At 48.4% G+C, this 22,515-nt stretch overlaps 1 protein-coding gene across 1 annotated transcript in view; it reads right to left on the minus strand.

Moving 5' to 3' along the window:
• SLC2A9 (solute carrier family 2 member 9) overlaps positions 1 to 22,515 on the minus strand; it is a 157,189-nt gene that overhangs the window by 86,243 nt on the left and 48,431 nt on the right. Inside the window, exons 5-6 of the mRNA XM_004715138.2 lie at positions 19,989 to 20,113; positions 13,520 to 13,665 (exon numbers count right to left, since the gene is read on the minus strand). Of these exons, the coding sequence (XP_004715195.1) occupies positions 13,520 to 13,665; positions 19,989 to 20,113 (271 nt within the window). The remainder of the gene's footprint in view (positions 1 to 13,519; positions 13,666 to 19,988; positions 20,114 to 22,515) is intronic.

The following is a 22,515-nucleotide window of genomic DNA, read 5'->3' on the forward strand; positions in this document are numbered from 1 at the left end:
CAACCTAAATGACCCATTGCAACCAAAGAGTGGTCTGGGGTTAGATGCTGCCTCTGAACTTGGTAGCTGTAATGCCTGGGTTGAGTATCTGGGCTCTCGATGCACAGATAAGAAATTGGACCTGAGCAGGATGTCTGGGGATTGGACAGCATCTTCATGATCTAGTGCTGCTGTAACAGGTCCCACCAGTGGATGATCTTCGTAAACAGACATTTGTTCTCTCACAGTTTAGGAAGCGACATGTCTAACATCAGGATGCTAGCTCTGTAGAAAGGCTTTCCCTCTGCCACCTTCAGGGGAAGGCTTTTTTCTCCTTTCAAAACCTTTGGACTTGGCATCTCTTGGAGAGCTCCCTGTGTCTTGGCCATCTCCCCCGGCGTCTGGAAGATTCTCTCTGGGACCAAAGAATGCTCTCAGCTCTTCTTCCTTGGTGGTTGTGAGCTTTTTCTGATAACCGCTCCCTTGTTTAATATCTTTTATATCTCACAAGAGATGACCCCAGGTACAATTTAGTTTTGTAGCTTGCCTTCTGCCTCGTGAACATAGCAGCTGTTAATCCTGCCTCTTCAACACCATAGAGGTGAGGATGTACAACACATGGGCTAATGATATCCGATCACAGAATGGAAGATCATGACAAATACTGAGAATCATAGCCCAGCCAAGTTGACACATTTCTTTTGTGTGTGTGGTGGTGGATATAATTCAATCCATGAGGAAAAGCCATACTCACTCTCAGATTTTCCATGGGCTTTGTTCCCCCTTTGGAGATTCTGTCCAGCTATCTGGTCCCCCACCCTGGAGCCCTTCACCACGATGCAGCGCCTTTGATGCATGCACTCACCCGATTTATTCCAGCCTTCATCACATCTGGAAGGACTGCAAGAGCATCTGCCCCAGTTTCCTGGCTAAACCAGATGCATTCCTCAGCACTGCGTTGCTGTCATCTCATCGGCACGTGGAAGCTGGACTTTGCATAGGAAGGGCTCAGAGTCCGTGCATTTGAATGATGGTGAAGAACATTGAAAGTGCCACGGACCCGCCAGAAGAACAAACAAACCTGTCTTTGAAGACGTTCATCCAGAACGCTCCTTCGAGGAGAAGGTGATGAGACTTTATCTCACATACATTGGACACGTCATCAGGAGAGTCCAGTCCTTGTAGAAGGGCATCGTACTTGGAAAAGCAGACGGTGAGACAAAAAAGAGGAAGACCTTGAGGAGATAGATCAGCACAGTGGCTGCAACATTGGGGTCAAACATAACGCTAGTGAGGATGGTGCAGGAGCAAAAAAGTGTTTTGTTGTTGTTTGTTTTTAACTCATTCCACGCCGTGTCACTGGCATCAGAGCTGACTCGACAATACCTAACAACACCCACAACTATCCCAGGAGCAGGAGACTATGTTTTGTCAAGTTCGAGGCTCGATGACAATGAGGAAGGCCTTCATGACTGCCCTGCCACAGTGGCTGCCACAATGGGTTCTAACATAGCAGACACTACGAGGGAGGTGCACGGCCAGGCAGTGTTTTGTTCTGGGGCAGGTAGAACCACTATGACTCGGAACGGACTCGACAGCACCTGCAGCTAACAACATCCTTCTCAAGGTGAAGTCCACGACACCTTGTCTTGACTGCTTCCTTGCCGAGCCCTTCCTTACTGCAGCAATTTGCTTGCCTCTCAGATAGAAATCTTTGGTACAACTGAGCTCCAGAAGTTGCCATTTACACCCTAAGATAAGAAGCTGTGCCCTCATCCCATTCCTCTCTGAGTGCCCTGGATTCTTGGGAGATGTCAGGGGTGAGGCTTGATTTGCAGAGTGCCAGGGCTCTCCTGTCTTCTAACTCAGTCCCTCCGCCATCCCTCCAGTCCTTGGCATTCAAGGGCTGGGCACAGCTGAGGGAGGACAGGACCAGCATGCGCAGAGCCAGCTGCTGGGGAAACAATCATGGTGCCCTGTCCTCTGCTCTAGCTTCACCCACTGAAATCTGCATCAGCATTCATAGTGAAATGGGCCCAGTATCCGTAAAGGCCAGGGTGGGCAGTGGCTACCTGCCTGGGCTCTGAGGAGCAGGCTCTTCACCAGGCATGGCCACTTTTCAAAGAGAGGGGTTTGTCACAGCCTCGCCTTCCTCTTTTGGTTGAAATACCTGGTAAGTGGCAGGTCACTGACCCCCATGGAACCATAAAGATTTTACACTGAGGCTCATTTTCTGGCACTGCTGCTTGTCGCCCACCACCGAGTCAATGGGCAGCCTTCCGTCCAGGGCTCAGACAACCTGTGTGGCTCAGCTGAGCAGCCGAGTGGGAACAACACAGGGTTGGAGAGAGAAGAGACTGACTCCCAGGGTAACTGTGACAGTGGGTCCAATGGAGGCCTTCCCCCAAATTCACATCCACTTGGAATCTCAGGATGTAGCCTTATTTAGAAATAAGGTCTTGGCAGATGTGGTTACACAAGAATGACGTCACGTTGAAGTACAATGTGAAGTTAGGGTGGACTCGTGTGGCCTTACATTTAAGCGTCCCATTTGGGACAGCTTGGTGTTAGAGACAGGCCTTTGTAATATTTATCATGGTGCAGAGCATTGAACGACATCACTATAAAACCAATGGGGAGTGGGGTGGTGGTGAGTTTTAATAATTTTACTACACCATGGACGGATAGTAAAAAGACATAGTTCTTTAAAACCAAGCAGTCCCCAATGTGGATCTTTACACTGAGGAAAAAATGGGATGCTCTCAGGTAAGCATTGGACTTCAAATCACAAGGTTAGCAGTTCAAATCCACCAGCTGCTCCATGGGGAAAAATTGAGGCTATCTGCTCCCTAAAAGATGTAATCTCTCAGAAACCCTATGTACCATCTTTAGGATTCAGAATCAACTCAATGGTGGTAGAGCTCACACACACACACACACACACCCCTCATGGGAAAATTCTATGACATTTTCATTCCATGTTTCCATAATAACACTTTTTAAAGCCCCCTTATATGTCGCATGTACTTTGAACCTGGTATCAGGAAGGACCGATCCTTGGGGAAGGACAGCATCTGGGTAAAGAGTCAGCAAAAAGGAGGAAGATGTTCATCAAGATAGATTGACACAATGGCTGCAACAGTTGTGAAGCCGTCCTTGTCTGAGCTACTGTTGAACTCCTTCTATGTGCTTGTCACACTCAAACGCACTGCCTTTGAGTGACTCAGAGCACTCACCAGGACCCTGTAGGCAGATAGTCCTGCCCCTATGGCTTTCCAAGAGCATAAACCTTCGTGGGAGCAAAAAGCCTCATCTTTCCCCCTCCTAGTGGCGGGTGCATTTGAACTGCCCAACTCAGAACATGCTCTACCTACACCCCCCAGGGCTCTTTTCCTTTCTTTCTTTCATAGTCGATACTGTAGTTTTCCTTTCTAAAAGTTTGACTTGGGCCTTATTTTTCTATCTTCCTTTCTGCTCATCATATACACAATTTCTCTACCTTCTAGTCAATATTGAAGTACATGTCCAGTAATATTTCAACATTCTAGTCTTCCAATTCTAGCGTCTCTGCCACACCTGGTTCTACGTGTTGGTTTTCCGCATAATGATCAGTGGAATTTCCTTATTTGCATATCCTATTTTTTTTAGAATTGTGCTGAAAATACACATAAGAAAACATGCCATCTCAACAGTTTCTGCATGTACAATTCAGCGACACTGATAGCATCCATCAAGCTGCCAAGCCATCTGGTCCTCTTTTGTATTGGATAGCTGTCACAGTGGATTTACATAGTTGTCTGTGGATATTGCTATATCACTTGAAACAAATATCGCTTGGTATTAAACTTGGTCTTAGATTGGCTAATGTGCATGAAGTAAGTTTTCTCGATTTCCAGTTTTGTTAGAAGACATCCTGAGCTTCCTTTATTATAGCCTAATTTGACCCGACTCTTATGGAGGAGGGCTTGGAGCACTTGCTGATGAAAATTAAGGATTGCAGTGTTCAGTATGGATGACAGCTCATTGCAAGGAAGACCCCAATCCTCACAACCAGACCAATAGGTAACACCATGATGATGGGAGGTAAGGTTGACATTGTCAAGGATTTCGTCTTGCTTGGATCCACAATCAAGGAAGCAGCAGCCAAGACATGAAAAGGCACATTGCATTGGGCCAATCTGCTGAACAAGACCTTCTTAGAGTACTGAAATACTTCAATACTTCTTAGAGTATCGAAAAGCAAGGTTGTTACTTTGAGGGATAAGGCGCACCTGAGCCAAACCATGGTATTTTCCACTGCCTCACATGCATGTGAAAATTGAGCATTGAACAAAGACGACAGAAGAATAGATGCATTTGAATGGTGGCGCTGGTGAAGAATATTGAAAGTACCAAGGACTGTTAAAAGGGCAAACCGATCCGTACTGGAAGAAGAAAGGCCAGAGTGCTCCTTAGAGGCAAAGATGGCAAGACTGCATCTGACTTACTTTGTACTTGTTGTCAGGAGAGACCAGTCTCTGGAGAAGGGCATCATGCTTAGTAGGGTGGAGGGGTGGGGGAAAAAGATGAAGGCCCTCAACAAGATGGATTGACACAGCAGCTGTAATAATGGGCTCAAGCATAGTGGTTACATGATTTCATGTTGGCTTGATAAATACAAGTGTAAGGGTGGAGTCCAGCCTGTGAATCAGGTCACAGCATGATGTGGGTGGGTGTGGCCCTTTCATAAAGAGGGTCCTGGGAACCTCCCCCAGTCTCTCTACCTTCACCTTCCTTCTAGCAAGCCACACTGGGACCTGCCAGCGCCCTGGAGATGCCTCCTCCGCCATTGGGTCCACAGGACTTTGCACCCGCCGGTCTGTGATATTTCTGTCTTCTTCATCATTGCATGTGGATGTGGGAGTCTGCAGCGGGACTCATGAACTAGTGCAGGACTTATGGACTTGAGTTGGACTGGGCTGGGATGTTTTCCTGATATATAAAGCTTCTTGATATGAAGCTCTCTCTCATACATATATGCATATTTCTGGATTTGTCTCTCTAGTCCACTTGGCCTAGGAACAACCGGGAGGACGGCACAGGCCTAGACTGCGTTTTGTTCTATTGTGCTTAGGCTCACGATGGGTCAGAACTGACTCCATGACACCTAACAACAACAACAACAACAAGAAACAACTTGTGGTCCTCAGGACAAAACCTCATCCACGGCACTTAACAACACTGAGGAAATGAGGAGCTCTCGCAGCACAGTGGTTAAGCGCTCAACTACGAACAGTGAGGAGGTCATTTGAATCCACCAGACACCCTGGCAACCTCCTCCCCTAACGATTGTCATTGTGGTTAGATGTCATTCAGTTTGTTACTACATAAAGAGACCCCGTGTACATCAGAACAATCCCCTACCCAGCCCTTCGCCATTCTCACAACTGCAGTTATGTTGTAGCCATTATATCAACCAATTTCCTTGAGGGGCTTCCTCTTTTTCTCCCACCCTCGACTTCACCAAGCAGGATGCTCTTCTACGAGGACTGGTCCCTCCTGCTGACTTGTCCAAAACACGCGAGATGAAGTCTTGCCATCCTCCCTCCTAAGGCACATTTCAGCTTTACTTACTTCTTAGAAGAAAAAAAAAATTTGCTGTAATATTCTGAGCTTGAAACCCCGATGGGCTCACTATGGGTTGGAATCAATGCCACGGCAATGGGTTTCTCTGAGCCCATCATTTCCCGAGGTCTCTGTTTGATGTCCACGCATAAGCCCGTCTTTCCACTCTGGCTGGTTGGAATAGGAACTGCTTGCAGCTCTGTTTGAACCCAGATATTGGTTTATTTCTTTCTGTACTCCCCCCATTTCAAGTCACCTCATCTGATGCATGTGCAGATCACTCTTCAACAAAAGGCGCAAGGAGTCCTCTTGCTCGCCAAAGTGCGGTCTCTCTGTGTGTGTCTCTCTTTTTTTTTTTTCTCACACATATCCTCTTTTTTTTTTTTTAACATTTTATTAGGGGCAAATACAACTGTTATCGCAATCCATACACACATCAATTGTGTAAAGCGCATTTGTACATCATTCTCAAAACATTTTCTCTCCACTTAAACCCCCAGCATTAGGTCCTCGTTTTTCCCCTCCCTCCCCACTCCCCCCTCCCTCATGAGCCCTTGATAGTTTATAAATTGTTATCTTGTCATATCTTGCCCTGTCCGACGTCTCCCTTCACCCACTTTTCGGTTGTCTGTCCCCCAGAGAGGAGGTCACATAGAGCTCCTTGTAATCGTACTCCTTGTCCAGAGATCAGAATTGTGATCATTCAGCCTTCCTTGCAGGTGGGAAAGGCACGGGTCTTCTGGGATAGTACAGGCACACAGGGGTTGGTTTAAGTCATGCTTGGTGCTAAAGGCTCTAATGGGCTCTAATCTGAGATTAGAAGCTAATCCAGGGCCCTTGAATGCCAGGTCATATCTGTGAAGCTCAGTCAAGAACGAGGTTGGGGTCTCTGGGCGCAGGTCTGAGGCTTCCTCCGCTCTGCCCTCTGCCTGATCCTTCCCGACCCCCTTCTTCCCTCAAGGCCCGGGTCTGTCCATGTCACCTAGCATCTCTGTTTGTTCCCCCCCACCCTACCCTCCCCAGCCAGGAGGCTCAGGGCAATCTCCCTTGCCTCCAACACCCACTCCCAGCCTCTTCCAAGGCTGCCTCTCCAGTCACTTTCCCTCGGGCGAGTTCAGACAAGCATCAAGACTTTCTCTGCAATTCCAGACGACATGGCTTCACGAGCAACTGCATTTATCGTTGCTCCCTTGCTTACAGAGAGAGGAACCAGCAGAGCTGACAGCGGGCTGAAGTGGCCTCTGCCCAAGGGCTCTGGGCCCACACAGCGACAGTGCTAAGCTGAAAGCTCACCTACACAGCAGGTTCGGAGCGATGCTAGTCACCCCTCAGGGTGCCCTTGACAGTGAAGCTGGAGGAGTGATGCTTGTCTACGCAGGTCCGATCAGGTTGGGATCGGGGTTGGGTAGGCGTCTTTGTGTCCTCAGAAGTAAACAGGTTTTGGAGACATCACCAACCAGGGTCTCCCCCCATCAACCCACGAGCAAGGAGAATGTGCTCATTCTACCGCATTGTGGACAACTCAGCCAGATGCTGATTGCTCGGCGGTGATTCTAGGCATCTGTCGCCTCAGAGGCACGTGAATGCTGCCAATGACCAAGTAAGCGGAAAGATGAATGGGCACATCCTAATTGTGGCGTTGGTGAGGACGACTGGCTAAGGTCCGGGCTGCCAGAAGGGACAGACAGATCAACCTTTAGAAGTAAAACAACCGAGCGCTCCTTAGAAACATGGATGGCGAGACACCAGGTCGCTCACTTTGGATACAGCCACAGGAAAGACCAATCGCTGGCAGAGGACGCCCTGTGTGATAACGTGCAGGGTCGGTGAAGATGCTGGGGGACCACCCAGCGGTTCTACAACAACGGTGAGGATGGCCCAGGCCCGGTCAGTGTTTCACACTGTTTCCGGAGAGCTGCTCTGACTTGGAACCAACTCAGTGGCGCTGAATGACAGCAACACCACCAAAGGTTCAGGATCAAGCCCAGCACCTTCCTTCTTTGCCTTTGCAGGAAAGGTAGCCATTGAGTCTGTTTTCAAAGCCTTTTGAGTCATAGAGTTGGTTTTCCAGCACCCCGGTGACGTCTGATGGGTCTTTGATGAAACTCACAGCCCCAGTGTTAATTCTTCCGTCTCCCTCCCTTGCCGTCTGAGTCAAAGAGCCACCTTCTTCGGCTTCCTCCGGCCTCCGCCTTTCAAAGCAACCACCCGCCTCTAGACACAACGCTTCCCTAACTTTTTTTTAGAAGCTTAGTGTGTCTCTGGCTTTGAAAATAAATGAGAAATATGATTAAAATAGAGACGATGAAAGGGTGACACCCTCAGGGAATAACTGACTTCTCACTTGGCAGGAACATCACACATCTCAAAAAGGAAAGAAAAAAAACACAAGAAGAATGAGACTACCTCATGTAACCTTCTTGTACCAGAAGCACAATGTTCACCTTCCCCAAACAGGAATTAAACACACACACACACACACACACACACACACACGCACACGCACACGCACACGCACATGCACACGCACGATGATCGGTCAAAAAGTATAGCCACCCCCAGATCATCAAAACAGAAATAACAAAATAGGAAGCTGTTGCTTCTTGACACGCATTCTATCTAGGGGCTCTACACGTCTAAAGGTGATCTTTGCATCTCCCTAACCCTGCCCCTGGTGGCGTCGGGGGTGACAGGTTGGGCTGGTGACCGCACGGCCGGTCGTTTGAGATCGCTAGCCACGCTGAAGGAGAGAGATTTCGTCCGTTGGAAGGCCATTGGGCAGTTCTGCTCCACCCTCTGGGGTCGCTACGGGTCAGGATCGGCTTGATGCTCATCTGTCCGTGTGCGAGTGAACTCTTCTCATGAAGAAGGAATCCGTTGTTGACCTTGGAGGCATTAGCCCCTGAACATCTATGGATAGCGGCAGAACATGGTCAGAGGGGGTGCCAGAAGATGACTCCCGTGGGTTGGAAGGCACCCAAAATATGATGGACAGAGAGCTGCCGCCTCACAGTAGAATTACTCGTAATGACCTGGATGGAGTCGAGCCTGCTGGGACCTTCATTGGATGGTGGGGCACGACTCGAAATGAGAAAGGGCTGCAAGCATCTACGGATAACCGGAACTTAGAATGCACGGAGCACGGCTTGACACAGTGGTGAGGGCGGCACAGGACTAGGCCCTGACTCTGTCCATTGCCCATGGGGTGTCTACGAGTCAGAACTGACTCGACAACACTTAACAACATCAACTCCTCCCAGGAGGATCCCCAGGGGTCCAGTGGGCTACGTTTCAGGTTATTAACAGAATGGCCCGTGGCTCACAGGCACCAGCCACTACGGTAGAGAAAGCTGAGACACTCTGCCTCTAGAAAGATGATTGCTGTTGTCAGGAGCCGTGGAATCAGCTCCAACTCATAGCTACTCTCATGAAACAGAAGCAAACACCGGTCCTATGCCGCTCTCACAATGACTGCGATGCTTGACTGTTGAAGCTACCGTGTCCATCCATTTCATTGAGGGTCTTCCTTGTTTCCTCGGACTCTCTACCAACCTTGATATTCTTCTCCAGGGCAGGTCTCTCCTATAAATGTCCAAAGTACATGAGAAGAAGACTCACCATTCTTACTTCTCAGGAGCATTTTGGCTGTACTTCCTCTAAGACACACTTGTTTCATCTTCCGGTAGTCCATGGTACTTTCAATCATTTCCACTGACAAACACCATAATCCAAATGCATTAACTCTTCTCTTGTCTTCCTTATTCACTATCCAGCTTTCGTCTGCATATGAGGTCATGGAAGATGGGGCTTTCTACTCTTGTAAAGAGTTATAGTTTGGGGAACTCACAGGGACAGTTCTACCCTGTTCTATAGGGTCACTATGAGTTGGCATTAAGTTAACAGCAGTGAATTTTTGAGTTTGGATCATCCTCAAAGTGACTTCTTGGCTCTTTAAGATTTTACACAGATCTTGTACAGAAGATTTGCCCAGTGCAATATGTCCTTGATTTACTGACTTCTGCTTGCCTGAGCACTGATTTTTGAATCTACAATGAAGTCCTTGACAGCTTCCATCCTTTTCCCCGTTATCGTGGTTTTGTCTATTGGTCCAGTTGTAAGGATTTTTGTTTTCTTTACATTGAGTTATGATCCACAGTGAAGGCTGTAGTCTTTCTTCTTCAAGTCTTCTTGGCATTCAGCAAGCGCTGTAGGCTAGAAATGCAAATCCGGGGTTGGGGTGGGGGTGGGGGGGCGGGGCTATGTTGTGCAGGTCTAGAGTGAGACCCCTCCTGGACCCTCTCCACTTCTGATGTCCCTGGGCATTTCTTGGCATCCCTTGGCTTGTAGAGGGACACTCACTGCTGACCTCACCCTGTGGTAATTCCCTGTCTCTGTGTCTCTTCTCCCATTTTAGACAACATCATTGAGAAGGGGTTAAGACCAGGGCCCATCCAACTCTGAATGGATTATATCTTCAAAGTAAGAGCATATTTCCCCTACATGACTACATCCATAGGTCCAGGTGTTAGGGCATCAACATGTCTTTGGAGGGGACCCAATTCAATCCATAACACTAAGCAATAAACGCTCTCCACTGGACCAATATAATCCTCCTGTCTTGGCTGGGATCCAACCCCCTCTCCACACTGTGTTCCAAAAACCTTCTTTAAAGCACTCAAGTTATCACACTGATGTTTGCTTAGACCTTGAAATGGTTTCCTCATTGCTCGCAAAGTGCCTCCCATTTAGATAAGCACACACAACAGGATTTTGCTGAAGCTTGAAGAAGACCCGATGCATTTGAATCCTGGTGCTGGTGAAGACTATGCAAAGGATTGTGGACTGCCAAAAAACCAAACAAAAAACCAAATCTGTGTTGGAAGAAGGACGTCCAGACTGCTCTTTAGAGGTGAGAATAGCGAGACTCCATCTCGTGTACTTTGGACACGTTGTCAGGAGAGACCCGTCCCTGGAGAAGGGCCTCGTGCTTGGTCAAGTGGAGGGGCAGTGAAATAACAGGAAGACCCTCAACAACATGGACTGCCGTGGTGGCTGCAACACTGGGCTCCCTCATGACAACACTTGTGAGGGTGGCTCAGGACCAGGCGGAGTTTCCTTCGGTTGCGCATCGGGTCCTGTGAGTTGGAGCCAGGGACACCACCTGGTCCTGCACCACCGTGTCCCTCTGGCTCGAGTTTGCAGAGTAAAAATGAGAGTTCCCAGAATCCACGTGGTCTCTGTGTTTGCCAGAAACAGAGACAGGCCCTCCCAGATCTTTGTTCACAGCAACAGAACCACCAAAAACAGCAGACCGGTATTGCCTGCTGCAGGAGCCTCCCGCTTCTTCAAGATAAGGGTGGGGTTGAGTAAGCAAACATTTTAATATATGTTGGTACTCAAAGTCACCGAGAATTGTGTATTCGCCAAACACTGCCTCGCCAAGGGGATAGTGGAAGGGGCTTTTCTGAGACAAGAAGGACAGAGTGCTCTGGGACAAGGAGATGGGCTGGCCTCGGAGATGTTAATGGTTTGCTCTATAGCGTCTCTTCTTTCCAGCCACCTTTCTTTCATCGATTACTTTGGACCCTTTGCTTTTTAACACAGACACTGTCTTGCTTCGCTGACAGTTAGCTTGCTATTACGGAGGTTGTCACTCACTTCCAAGGAGCCCTGGTGGCGTAGTGGGTATGTGTTGGGCTGCAATCCACAAGGTCTGCAGTTTGAAACCCCCAGGTGCTCCACAGGACACAGACGGGGCTTTCTACTTCCATAAAGAGTTACACTCTCAGGAACCCACAGGGGCAGCTCTACCCTCGAGTGTTGCCCTCAGTCCAAATGGACTCAGTGGGAGTGAGTTTGAGTTTATCGCATTGATGCTGACTCACAGAGACCCTATAGAACAGGGTAGAAGAGTCCCCTCTGAGTTTCCAAGACTGTAACTCTCTACAGGACTAGAAAGCTCTATCTCTCTATCACAGAGGGGCTGATGGTTTCGAACTGCTGATCTTAAGGATTGGCACTGAACATGTAACCCCTACACCCCCAGGGCTCCTTACAGAGGGTCTACTAGTTTCATCATCATGCAAGCATTATGGGAGACATCTAGCTGTCTCTCTCTAGCTTAGCAATAGCCTTTGAGGGTGGAATTAGCTGCACACTACTCCAGAGGCGAGAGCGGGTGGTGTCTCAAGTGACATCGGCGGTTCTGCATTAATTCAGCAGCAGTCTCTAGAGGTAGGAGCCAGCATTATTACGACACAGAGTCGCCGCACCTTCTCCCCTCATCATAATAGCCACACAGAACTCCAGCGCCTACTCAGTTCTGTGGTTGACTCGGGAAGGAGCGGGCTAAGCAGGAGGTCAGGATTAACCCGGGCATCACGGGAACAACTTGGGGCCAGGCTTAGGAAGTTCACAGCAAATTCTGGTAAGACTTTTAATATGGTGAGCACAACCTGCCCTTCTTTAGAGCAAGACAGGCTTCCAACCAGGATGACCGCTCTCTCAGCCTCTCTCCACCATTGGGTCTCTGCTTAGTTGGAAGGGCAGGACACCTTCCAACTGAGACTGCTCTCTCTCAGCTGCTCTCTACCACTGGGCCTCCCTGCTCGCAGGCTCTCCACCACGGAGTGGCCCAGCTCAGAGACACTGTGGCAGCTCATTTTCAGGTTTCTGAGGGGCAGCTGACCTGTGCCAGGCTCTCTGCCACCAGTCCTGTTAACCATCAGGTTGATACTCTCTGTCGGACTCTCTGCCTTTGGCCTCGCCACCGCTAAGTGACCCGGCTCTCAGCCAAAGCTATCGATGCAGGATGATTCGGCTTCCACATGGCTCCACTTCTCTGCCTTCCCAGTGCTTGCTTAGCCAACATCTCTTTCAACCGGAAATCTTAGAAAACCTCTGCATTTCAGCCACTTATGTATCCTGCTCCTCGTCAGTTACCAGGCAGAGCTTCTGTCCCCAGAGCAGCATCTACCCCGCCCTCAGTGACCCATGAGTCGTCAACCAATGCAGCTCTTGCGTACTAGCAGCCCAACCCTTCAGATCATCAAGTTGTTGACAGTTTACCCAGGAAATGTCGACCAACCCAGGAAATGCCGATCGACGCCTCTGGTGTAGAAAATCAGCCACCCTCTCTTCAAGATCCTTCTCCAATGAACTCGGGCAAAGATAACTCCTTGGGGCTGAAGGGAAAAAAGATCTCCCAACCTGCTCTTCCAAAGAACAAAGGCAAAGGCCCCAGTGTAGCAGGAACTCAGTGTAGCAGAGTGTGGTCATTAGTTCATGTCAACTTGATACAAGAAAGAAGGGGTGGAGTCTAGCCTGTCAGTCAGGTCATAGCCTGAAGATGTCTCCTTCTGGGCATGGCCTAAGCATGAGGATTCTGGGAACTCCTTGTCTTCCTCCCTCCCTCTCTCTTTCTGCTTGGTATTCCTGTTGACAAGCCACATGGAGCAGATGCGCCCACTGCCGTTGCATCCACAGGACTTTCCACCCATTGGCCTGTGAGTTTCCTGCATTCAGCATCATTGCATGTGCTGCGTGAGTCTGAAGAGAAATGCATGAGCTAATGTCGGGCTTATGGGCCAATATTGAACTTATGGACTTGATCTGGGCTGGACTGGGGTGTTTTATTAATTCATAATTACTTCTTGATATAAAATTCTCTCTTGCACATATGACAGTGTCAATTATTTTTGTTTCTCCTGTCTACCCGGACTAGCACACAGAGATAACAAATGTTTGAACTGGGGTTTAAATGCAAGTCTCCCTGTTTCCAAAGCAGAAAACCCAAAGCAGAAGATGGTACAGAATCACACCAAAAAGTATCACTCCGACAACTTTTCCACAACACTAAGTCAAAAGCTTGACTGTTCAAGAAGGGGACCCATTCCTCTTAGAGAATAGATGTGGGTGACCCAGACGTCACACTTACCTTTCCCAGAAGCTCAGGCAAACCCAGCAGCTGCCCGATGAACACACCAATGCAGATGAAGATGGCAGTCACTTGTCCCAGAGAGCCCCGGATCTCCTTGGGCGAGATCTCGCTCAGATACATGGGGAGCACGCTCAGGGCAATGCCTGTGAAGCAAGCAAGGCAATGGTGAGAAATGTGTCTCCCTCAGGGGTGCTCTGGTCAGTGTGAGTGAGATCTGGCTTCTTTAAGGTTCATGGTGCCTCCCTCAGCCCTGCTTTGTCTGTGACAATAACTTTCACCTGTAGCCACAGCGCCATTCCCAACACTCGGCACACATTGCTGGCATATTGATGTACTCTATTATGTAATCCATAAAGTGTGGTTGAGGAGTGGAATTCTTGGGAAATGATAGAACTAATGGCAGCGGTGGTGGTGGTGATGATGATGGTGATCATGTTAATGATGGTAGTAATGGTGATAGTGGTAGTAGTGATAGTGGTGATGGTGATAATAGTGGTGGGGGTGATGATGGCGGTGGTATTGGTGGTAGTGTTGCTGCTGATGCTCTCATGGTATTGGTGGTGGGTGGCGGTGGTAGCGCTGATGCTGATATGGTGATGGTGATAGTCATGGTGGGGATGCTGCTGATTGTGGTGGTGATGGTATTGATGTTGGGGGTGGTGGGGGTAGTGATAGCAGTGGTAATATCGGTGGCAGTGAAAATGATGGTGGCCTCACTGATGGTGGTGACTCCAGTGTTTGAGTTGGTGTTACTGATAGCAGTGACAGTAGTGATGATGGTTATAGTGATGATACTAGTGACAGTAATAATAGCCAATGCACAGTGTTTACCAAGTACCAACCAGCTTTCTCATCATTTAAGTACTTAATTTTGCCGTAACTCTCTCAAGTAAATATACTATCATGATATCCTTTCTAAATATGAGGAAACTGAAGCTCAGAGAAGTGGATTAAGTCCCCAAATCACCAAGTGACATCTGGAGACACCAAATAGGTAATTTTGTCAAAAGAGACCCCGAGGTCTTCTAATGCTAGGTCTTGAGTCTTTCCCACCAGCAAACATGTTCCCTCTGGACTAAACAAAGGGCCCTGCTGTGGCTTAGCCTGTCATACACCTTTGCCTGATGGTGTCGTCCACAGGTGACCTCTAACCATTGGGATACATTTACATCTTCAGAGACTAGAACCGACTTTTAGGATTAGCAATAGTTCTAACTTTATGTCATCAGAGTTTTATATAATTATAACTTCATTAAGATATTAAGATGTCTTACAAAGCAGAACACACTGCACCCTCAGAGGGTCTTAGCAGCACAACGAATTTGAGGCCTTGTCTATTTCTTTTCACCTGTACCTGTCAGGGTTATTGCTAAGGCCTTTTGGGGGTCTTAAAATGTTTAGTCAATGCACTTATCCCAGGTAGATTCTTTCTTCTGTCAGCATAGCCGACATGCCCTGCATCACACAGCCCCGAGATCGAATCCCTGCAGTTACAAGCTGTGAGGCATTGGGCTTCTTTCATCAGCTTCTTTTCCATCCACAAGATGGGAACAGGCGTGGAGTCTAACTTTATGAGATTGCTTTGAGAGTTAAATAACATGTGCTCGGCATCTCACAGATGGTAAAAATCGAACCAATCACCATTCGGAGTGATTTCATGTTTGCCTTGTCTAATTTTCTATCAGATGGTGAAGGCATAAAGTCTTTGTTGCACAAAGAAAACAAACAAAAGAATCAGCCATAAAAGGAAAAAACCCCCCAAAGATATTGTCTCTTGCCCCATCTCCCCTGTGTCTCCGGCACACTTACTGGCACACATGAAACACCAAGTTGAACGGCGTTTCCCCGCCCCTGCTGCTGCCTCCGGGATAGCTCACGGCATTGAGTCGTAGGCATGGCCTTCTCGGGAGCCCAGAGCACAGGGTAGAACTGCCCCTGCGGGTTTCTGGGAGGGCGACTCTTGACAGGAGCAGAAAGCCTTGTCTTTCTCCCGAATTCAGGGATACTCTTCCCTAAAGAAATTAGTGAGGGGAAGATGGAACCCCATTTTAACTCTGAGAATCACATTCACTACGTGTCAGCCCAGAGTCATTATGTTCTGGTTCACTGCTCAAGACAACGGTACTTGAGAAGCAAATAGAAGGAAATCATCCGGACGGCACAACACAAGCCAGATGATATTTAAATTTTGAACCAAAACACATATTTGGGAGCATCTGTCTTCAAGGAAAAGTGGGCTGGCTCCCCATAATTTAGCACATTGTTGCTTCGAAGCATAACAAGTGAGAGAAGCTTGAACTGCAGTAAATCCATCATTGCCTCATGAGGTGGCCTTGATCACGTTTACCCAGTCTCTGTTAACTCATCTGTAACGTAGAGGTAATCATTACTACCCATTCATGTCACTTGGAGGACTAAGGGGTGCCTGATCCACCCATGATGTTTTTAATCATCTCCCGTACACATAAACGCTGGACAATGAAAAAGGAAGACCAAAGGAGAATTGGTGCATATAAGTCAAGGTGTTTGGCGAAGAACATTGACTAGAACATGGACTGCCCGAGAAATGCACAAACCTGTCTTGGAAGCGGTCGCCGGAATGCTCCTTAGAAGCAAAGATGGCGAGGATGCATCTTGTTCGATTTGGGCAGATCATCAGGAAAGAGTGATGACTGAAGGAGGGACTTGCATGCTTGGTCAAGTAGAGGGTCAGTCAAAGCGAGAGAGGCCCTCAATGAGATGAATTGAATGGACATCATATGCACAACAATGGATGCAATTGTACAAGTTATCATGGAGATGCCACAGGGCAAGACAACATTGCCTTCTGTTAGACAGCAATTTCCACAAGTAGGATTCAACTCAACCACAACAACCTTCCACATTCAACACTCCACAGCAACAAGCAGCAGCATTCATGAGGTGGTGGGGATTCAATCACCAAGGGCCAGCCTCCTGACTCCTGTGTGGTCCACGTTAGTGTGTTTTTTCCCTGACATTCTTCCCACCCAGCGGTAGCTAATGATCACCATTTCACACGAAACTAGTAGGGATTAAAGGTTAAAACTGGAAGGCGAGAGGCAGCACACACAGTGCTGAAGAACACAGCACTAAGGACCCTAGCCTGTAATGGGTAATATTTGGGATAGTAATAAAACTCCCCTTGTATGACTGCTCTGCACATCTTACATACACGTAAGATGTTTAGTCAGTTGCTATCACTAACTGGTGATTGTTCGTTCTAATTTTGAAATTACAAGGAAAAGCCAGATGCTAGTTACTAATCTATAAATAAATCAGGAGGGCCTCGGTACGAAGGGTCCACTGTAGGCTGACCAACGCACCCAGGTTTGCCTGGGGTTGTCCTGGTTTTAGCAATAAAGATCTTGGCTCCAAGGAAGCCCCTGCATCCTGTGATAACCAAGGGAGGAGGGTCATCGTAGAGCACAGAACTGTACATCAGAGGAACTTCTTCCATCCTCTGACCTATCTTCTGCTACATTCTGCCCCCACCCCACCACACACACACACACACACACACACACACACCTAGGTGCTGAACAGAACATTTCAAAGGGCAGCTCCAGGAAAGAAAGTGAAATAATGAGATGTACGAGGACTTAGAGTTAGAAAACCAAGAAGGAAGAAGAGACTCAGTGTGTCTTAAGCTGAAAGGACTCAAGAAAAAATTTAAGCCTCAAGTTGCAAGGTTGAAAGATTCTCGATGATGCAGAAACATCAAAAGAAGATGAAAAAAATACAGCCTTTGAACCAAAAGAACTTGTTGACATTCAACCACGTCAAGAGATATCACACAAGCATCTCATATGTTCAAGAACCAGTAATGCTGAAGGAAGAAGTTCAAGCTGCACTGAAAATATTAGCCCGAGCAAGGCTCTTGGAATTGATGCAAAACCAATTGGAATACTGAAGCACTCATATGTCTATGGAAAGAAATTTGAGATGCAGTTACTTGGCCAAAAGAGATCCATATTTGCACCCATTCTAAAGAAAGGTGGCCCAATATAATATGCAAATTATAGAACAAATCATTGATAACACATGCAGGTAAAATTTAGCTGAAGCTCTCCCAATGTACTATTGCAGCAGTACATTGATGGTTCAGACCAGATTCAGAAAAGAATGTGAAACAGGGCTATCATTACAGATGTCCCGGATCTTGGCTGAAAGCAGAGGGCACCAGAAAGACGTTTACTTGTGTTTCATTGACTTTGGTCAAGGCATTCGACTGTCCTTGGAGCTGTGAAGGCATTTGTCTAAGGTCGCCCATGGCAGTCGTAAGATTAGAATCCACTTCTGAACACCTGGTTCTTTCTGCCCCCCCAGTCTGTTACCCTCCAAACTATGAGAACACACAGCAAGAGCGTTCTACCTTCTGACATACCCCCCCCCACCCCGCAGCTTATCTTTTGGGTTTATATTATTTACTACCAACCAGTCAGGCCATTCTGCTCTGACCAGTGATTGTCCTTTGTGTTTGACCCACAGTGCACCCGCCCACTCTGCTTCGAGAGGGCTCTGGGCAGGCAAATGGCACAAACTCTCTGGGTCTTGGAGCTGCTCCAGGTGGCCATGCTCCGGGGATCAGGAGTCCGCTCCCTCCACCCTCGTTCTTCCTTTCCTTTCACTTCCCTCTGCTCCATTGTGCAGGGCTCTAGGACAAAGGGTCTGAGGCATTTATTCTGAACTCATGGCTTTGTAGAATTGGCATCTGCCTTTGAATGCAGTGTCTTTGTAAGTAAGTAAATTCAGGTAAAACATTAGTGGTGCACAAAAAGTGCCGCCTCCCCTGGAATAGCCAGGCAGGCAAAGCAAAGGGAAAGAGGCTCTGAAGATAAAATAGAAAACCTCAGAAAGACAGAATCCCAGTGGCTTCCACAAGGAAAGGACTTTTAAGGTCATATGGGCGAAATGCGTGTACCTTTGAACCGAAGTAGGAAGGGTCTTTGAAATCAGATTGGAAAACAACAATAACAACAACCACCACAAACACAACCAAACCCAGTGCTCCTGAGTCAGTTCCAACTCATAGTGACCCTACAGGACAGGGTAGAACTGTCCCATAGGCTTGTTGGCATAGTGGTCATGCACTAAGCTGTGAACGTCAAGGTCAGCAGACCAAACCACCAGCCCCTCTGTGGGAGAAAGATGAGGCTTTCTCCTTCTGTAGAGCGTTGCAGTCTGGGCAACTGTAGGGTAGTTCGTTCCACCCTCTCCCACAGGGCCGCTGGGAGTCGGAATCGACTAGATGGCAGTGAGTTTGGGCTTGGAATCATTCTGGAAGTTCCATCAGGGTACACCTTAGACGTGCGGATGCTAAGACTTTGTCTCGCAATACTCTGGATGTCGTATCGGGAGAGATGAGGCCCTAGAAAAGGACATCGGTTCCTTGGTAAAGTAGAAGGGCAGTCACAAGACAGGAAGCTCCTCACTGAGAAGACTGGCACAGTGCTGTAACAACGGGCTCAAACATGGTGATAGCGAGGATGGCACAGGACCGGGCAGTGCTATGTTGTATGTGGGGTCACTGTCCGTTGGAACCAGCTCAAGGACACCTAACAACAATAACAACAACACCCTGCTGCCCTGCTGGGTTTTATTCTTGGGACTTACCACTAAGACTTGGGTGCCGTGTTAACCATTATACCCCAGTCTGTACAAGGATCGAGGAGCCCTGGTGATGCAGTGGTTAGCATTGGACCTAGCTACCCGCAAGGTCAGCAGTTTGAAACCATCAGTCGCTCCACGGGAGAAGGACGAGGCTTTCTACTTCTGTGAAGAGCTACAGCCTCGGAGACCCACAGGGGCAGTTCTACCCTGTCCATGAGGGTCTTTATGAGCTGGAATAGATTCAATGGCAGTGAGAGTTTCTGTACAAGTATCCCTGGTGGCACACTGGGTTAGGTGTTGAACTGCTTGCTAACGGAAAGGTTTGAATCCATCAACTGTTCCATGCAGGAAGGATGAGGCAGTCTGCTTCCCCAGAGATTCCTGGCCTTGGGAACCCTCAGGCATGGAGCTACTCTGTCCTACTGGGATGCTGTGAGTCAGAATCGACTCAGTAACAGTCGATTTGTCTGGAATGGTTTTATGTAGAAAATGCCAGGCAGAGCAGGGTGCTTGCAAATGCCTGATTAGTAAACAGAACAATGAACGATTCAGAGACCCTGACAGGCAATCCAACTCTGGCAAAAGCTCCCTGTTCACTGAGATACCTTTGAAAGAAGAAGTTAGTGGTGTAGGTGACAAAATCGATGGAGTTTAATAGCTGAAGACCACCCTGGCCTCTGGGATGGACTTGGGGTTTCTCAGTCAGGGTACTAGAACACTGTGATTGGAGTGGTTTGTCCGGCAACCTTGTCCCCCCACCATCGGTTGCCAGCAGGGATGATTTTGACAGCCCCCGTGCCCTTCAAATGGCCCTCCTCTCCCAGCGAAGCCTCACCTCCATCCACGCCCATGATGAAGCGGCCCACGATGAGCATTTCAAGGGCTCCTGCCCAGAGAGAGCAGGCCATCAGTAAGGCAGCAGCAATGGCAAACCCATTGTTGACCAGCAGTGTGTACTTCCTGGGAAACAAGAAGGGGGTGGTGGTGATGAGGAGGCCCCGCATAAGATGAGTCACTGGCCTGTCCACCCCAGGAGCAGGGGCCTGGCATTTCAGGAGGGTCAGCAGCGTGAGACACAGGCCCGAGTAGAAAGAACCTCTGCCCAGGGGTCAGGTGTGAGTTCTGGCCCTTGCTGCCACCTTCTGGCCATGTGACCTTGACCATGACAAGGTCAGTCCACCCTCTAAGCTCCCCAGTGGAATTGACTAGGCCATCTGCATCCGTCCTTGGACAGACGATGGATTCCTTCCAAGACCAAGAATCATCTTACGAATTCATGAGTCTGAGCCAAGAGAACTTAATGTGGCTGTTTTCATTGAAATCATTTACTATAAGGAATTGGTTAAGCAATTGTGGGAGGACCGTAATATACAAAGGGGAGTCTTCTGAGGAGACATGCTGCCCCCCAATGTGCTAATACCTCAGGGGTTTGGGGTAAGGGGCCTTGAAGAGTTGCTTTAGGTGTGTGTGGGGGGGTAGGGCATTGCCCACCTGGTGCTGTCTTCTGCCAAGGGTTCCATGAGTCTGGTTTGGGGATGTGGACGAAATCTGGTCTTGGAACCAGTTGCCACTGTCCACATCATTGTTGGGACAAACCATACAATGCAGGTCCTTCCCTCTTCCCACCCCCAGACTCCTCCTAGTGCCCCTGCTGGTGGGTTCTAGCAGGAACCGGGAGGGGGTGTAGTAGAGATTCAGTGAAAGAATGTTTTTCTTCCTTGCATTTGACTCCTGGCCACCGTACCTCGTGCACAGCCCCTACCTGTGCATCCTTGTGGGGAAGCTTGTGTGCTGCACGGATGCCAAACAGGTTTTGGTGGAACTTCCAGACTAAGATTGACTAAGAAGCAGTCCTGTCTGTCTGTGTCCGCAGAATCCGCCACTAAAGACTGACTGGAACAAGGACAGTGGTATAATCCCCACCAATCATGGAGGAGGGCCAAGAGTTCTGTCCAATGGTACGTGGGGGCCACCGGACGTCAGAGGCTGACTCGACAGACGCCAACAACAACACCCGCAGCAAGCAGCAGTTGTAAAGGACAAATGAGGCCAACAGGTCCCAGACTCAGTGTCAGAGAACAAAGCACCAGAGGGGGCGTTTGGGGCTGCAAGGGGACAGCTGGGTCACTGGCATAGCACCCTGAAGCTTCAGAAGGCAGGTTACTAGTTCATTCGTACCTTCCTTCCTTCACGCATTCACTCCTTCCTTCCTTTCTGTGTTCTCGTGCTTTGCTGCTGCATTTCTCTCTCTCTCTCTCTCTCTCTCTCTGTGGTTCATTAACTAACTGTGCTTCTTCATGAACCCAGAAGTGTTGTAGATGAATTGCAGTGCTGGGCCTAAGTTTGGACTAATCCCTCAAACAAGGACAGGCAAATCCCCACGACAATAATTACTATTGATTGCTGTGTGCCAGGACAACCATCAGCATTCGATGAGTTGAGATGCACAACGTCTTTGGAAGCTTGGGGGCCTAGGTGCCTATGTCAAGGCTATGGGTTCTTTTTTTGGGGGGGGTGTCAGGTGACTTTGTGACTCATCACTCCATGTTCCTTTTCTCATCTGCCAAACAATGAAAATATATAATCGCTCCTCTTTACGGAGCCCCTGCTAGGTGGCAGACCCCACTCTAAGCACTCTGGATGAGTACTACGTGAAAAACCTCACGTGCCTCCATGAGGTGTACTGCCATTATCGCCACTTTATGGATATGGTCATTAGGGCATGTTGTTAGGTGCCATCAAGCCAGTTCCCATAGTGACCCTATACACAAGAGAACAAAACACTGCCCGGTCCTGCGCCTTCCTCACAATGGTCCCTGGGCCTGAGCCCATTGTTGCAGCTGCTGTGTCCCCCCATCTCCTTGAGAGCCTTCCTCTTTTCATCTGCCCCTCTGCTTTACCAAGTGCAATGTCCTTCTCCAGGCACTGACCTCTCCCGACAGCATGCCCAAAGTATGACACTTAGGACGTGAACAAGCTAGTACCTTTGCTTTAGGTCAGACAACTCGTGGGCCCAGGAGTTCATCAGTTCTCCTCCTCCTTCAGACTTGATGAGTTAACATAGTATATTGTTCGGTACATTGTGAGACGCTAGGGGTGTGAAAGGGGACTTTATCATTATGTTTAGGAGTGATATGACTTGCCTTCTAGGCCAGACCTCTTTCCACTATTTCTAACTTGTCTGAAGTTTTCCATTCCTTTCCAGTATCCCTTTTAGAAGTCAGTGGCCATGGTATAAAAATAGCTCCTTGTGACATCCTGCATCATGAAAAACTATTGAAACAACCCACATGTCCATTCATAGGGGACTGTGGATGTTATTAGGGACCACTGAGTCAGCTCCAACCCATTGGGACCCTTTA

This window comes from Echinops telfairi, unplaced genomic scaffold, assembly GCF_000313985.2.
Source record: "Echinops telfairi isolate 266 unplaced genomic scaffold, ASM31398v2 ScPeMD7_28;HRSCAF=97, whole genome shotgun sequence".
NCBI lineage: Eukaryota > Metazoa > Chordata > Mammalia > Afrosoricida > Tenrecidae > Echinops > Echinops telfairi.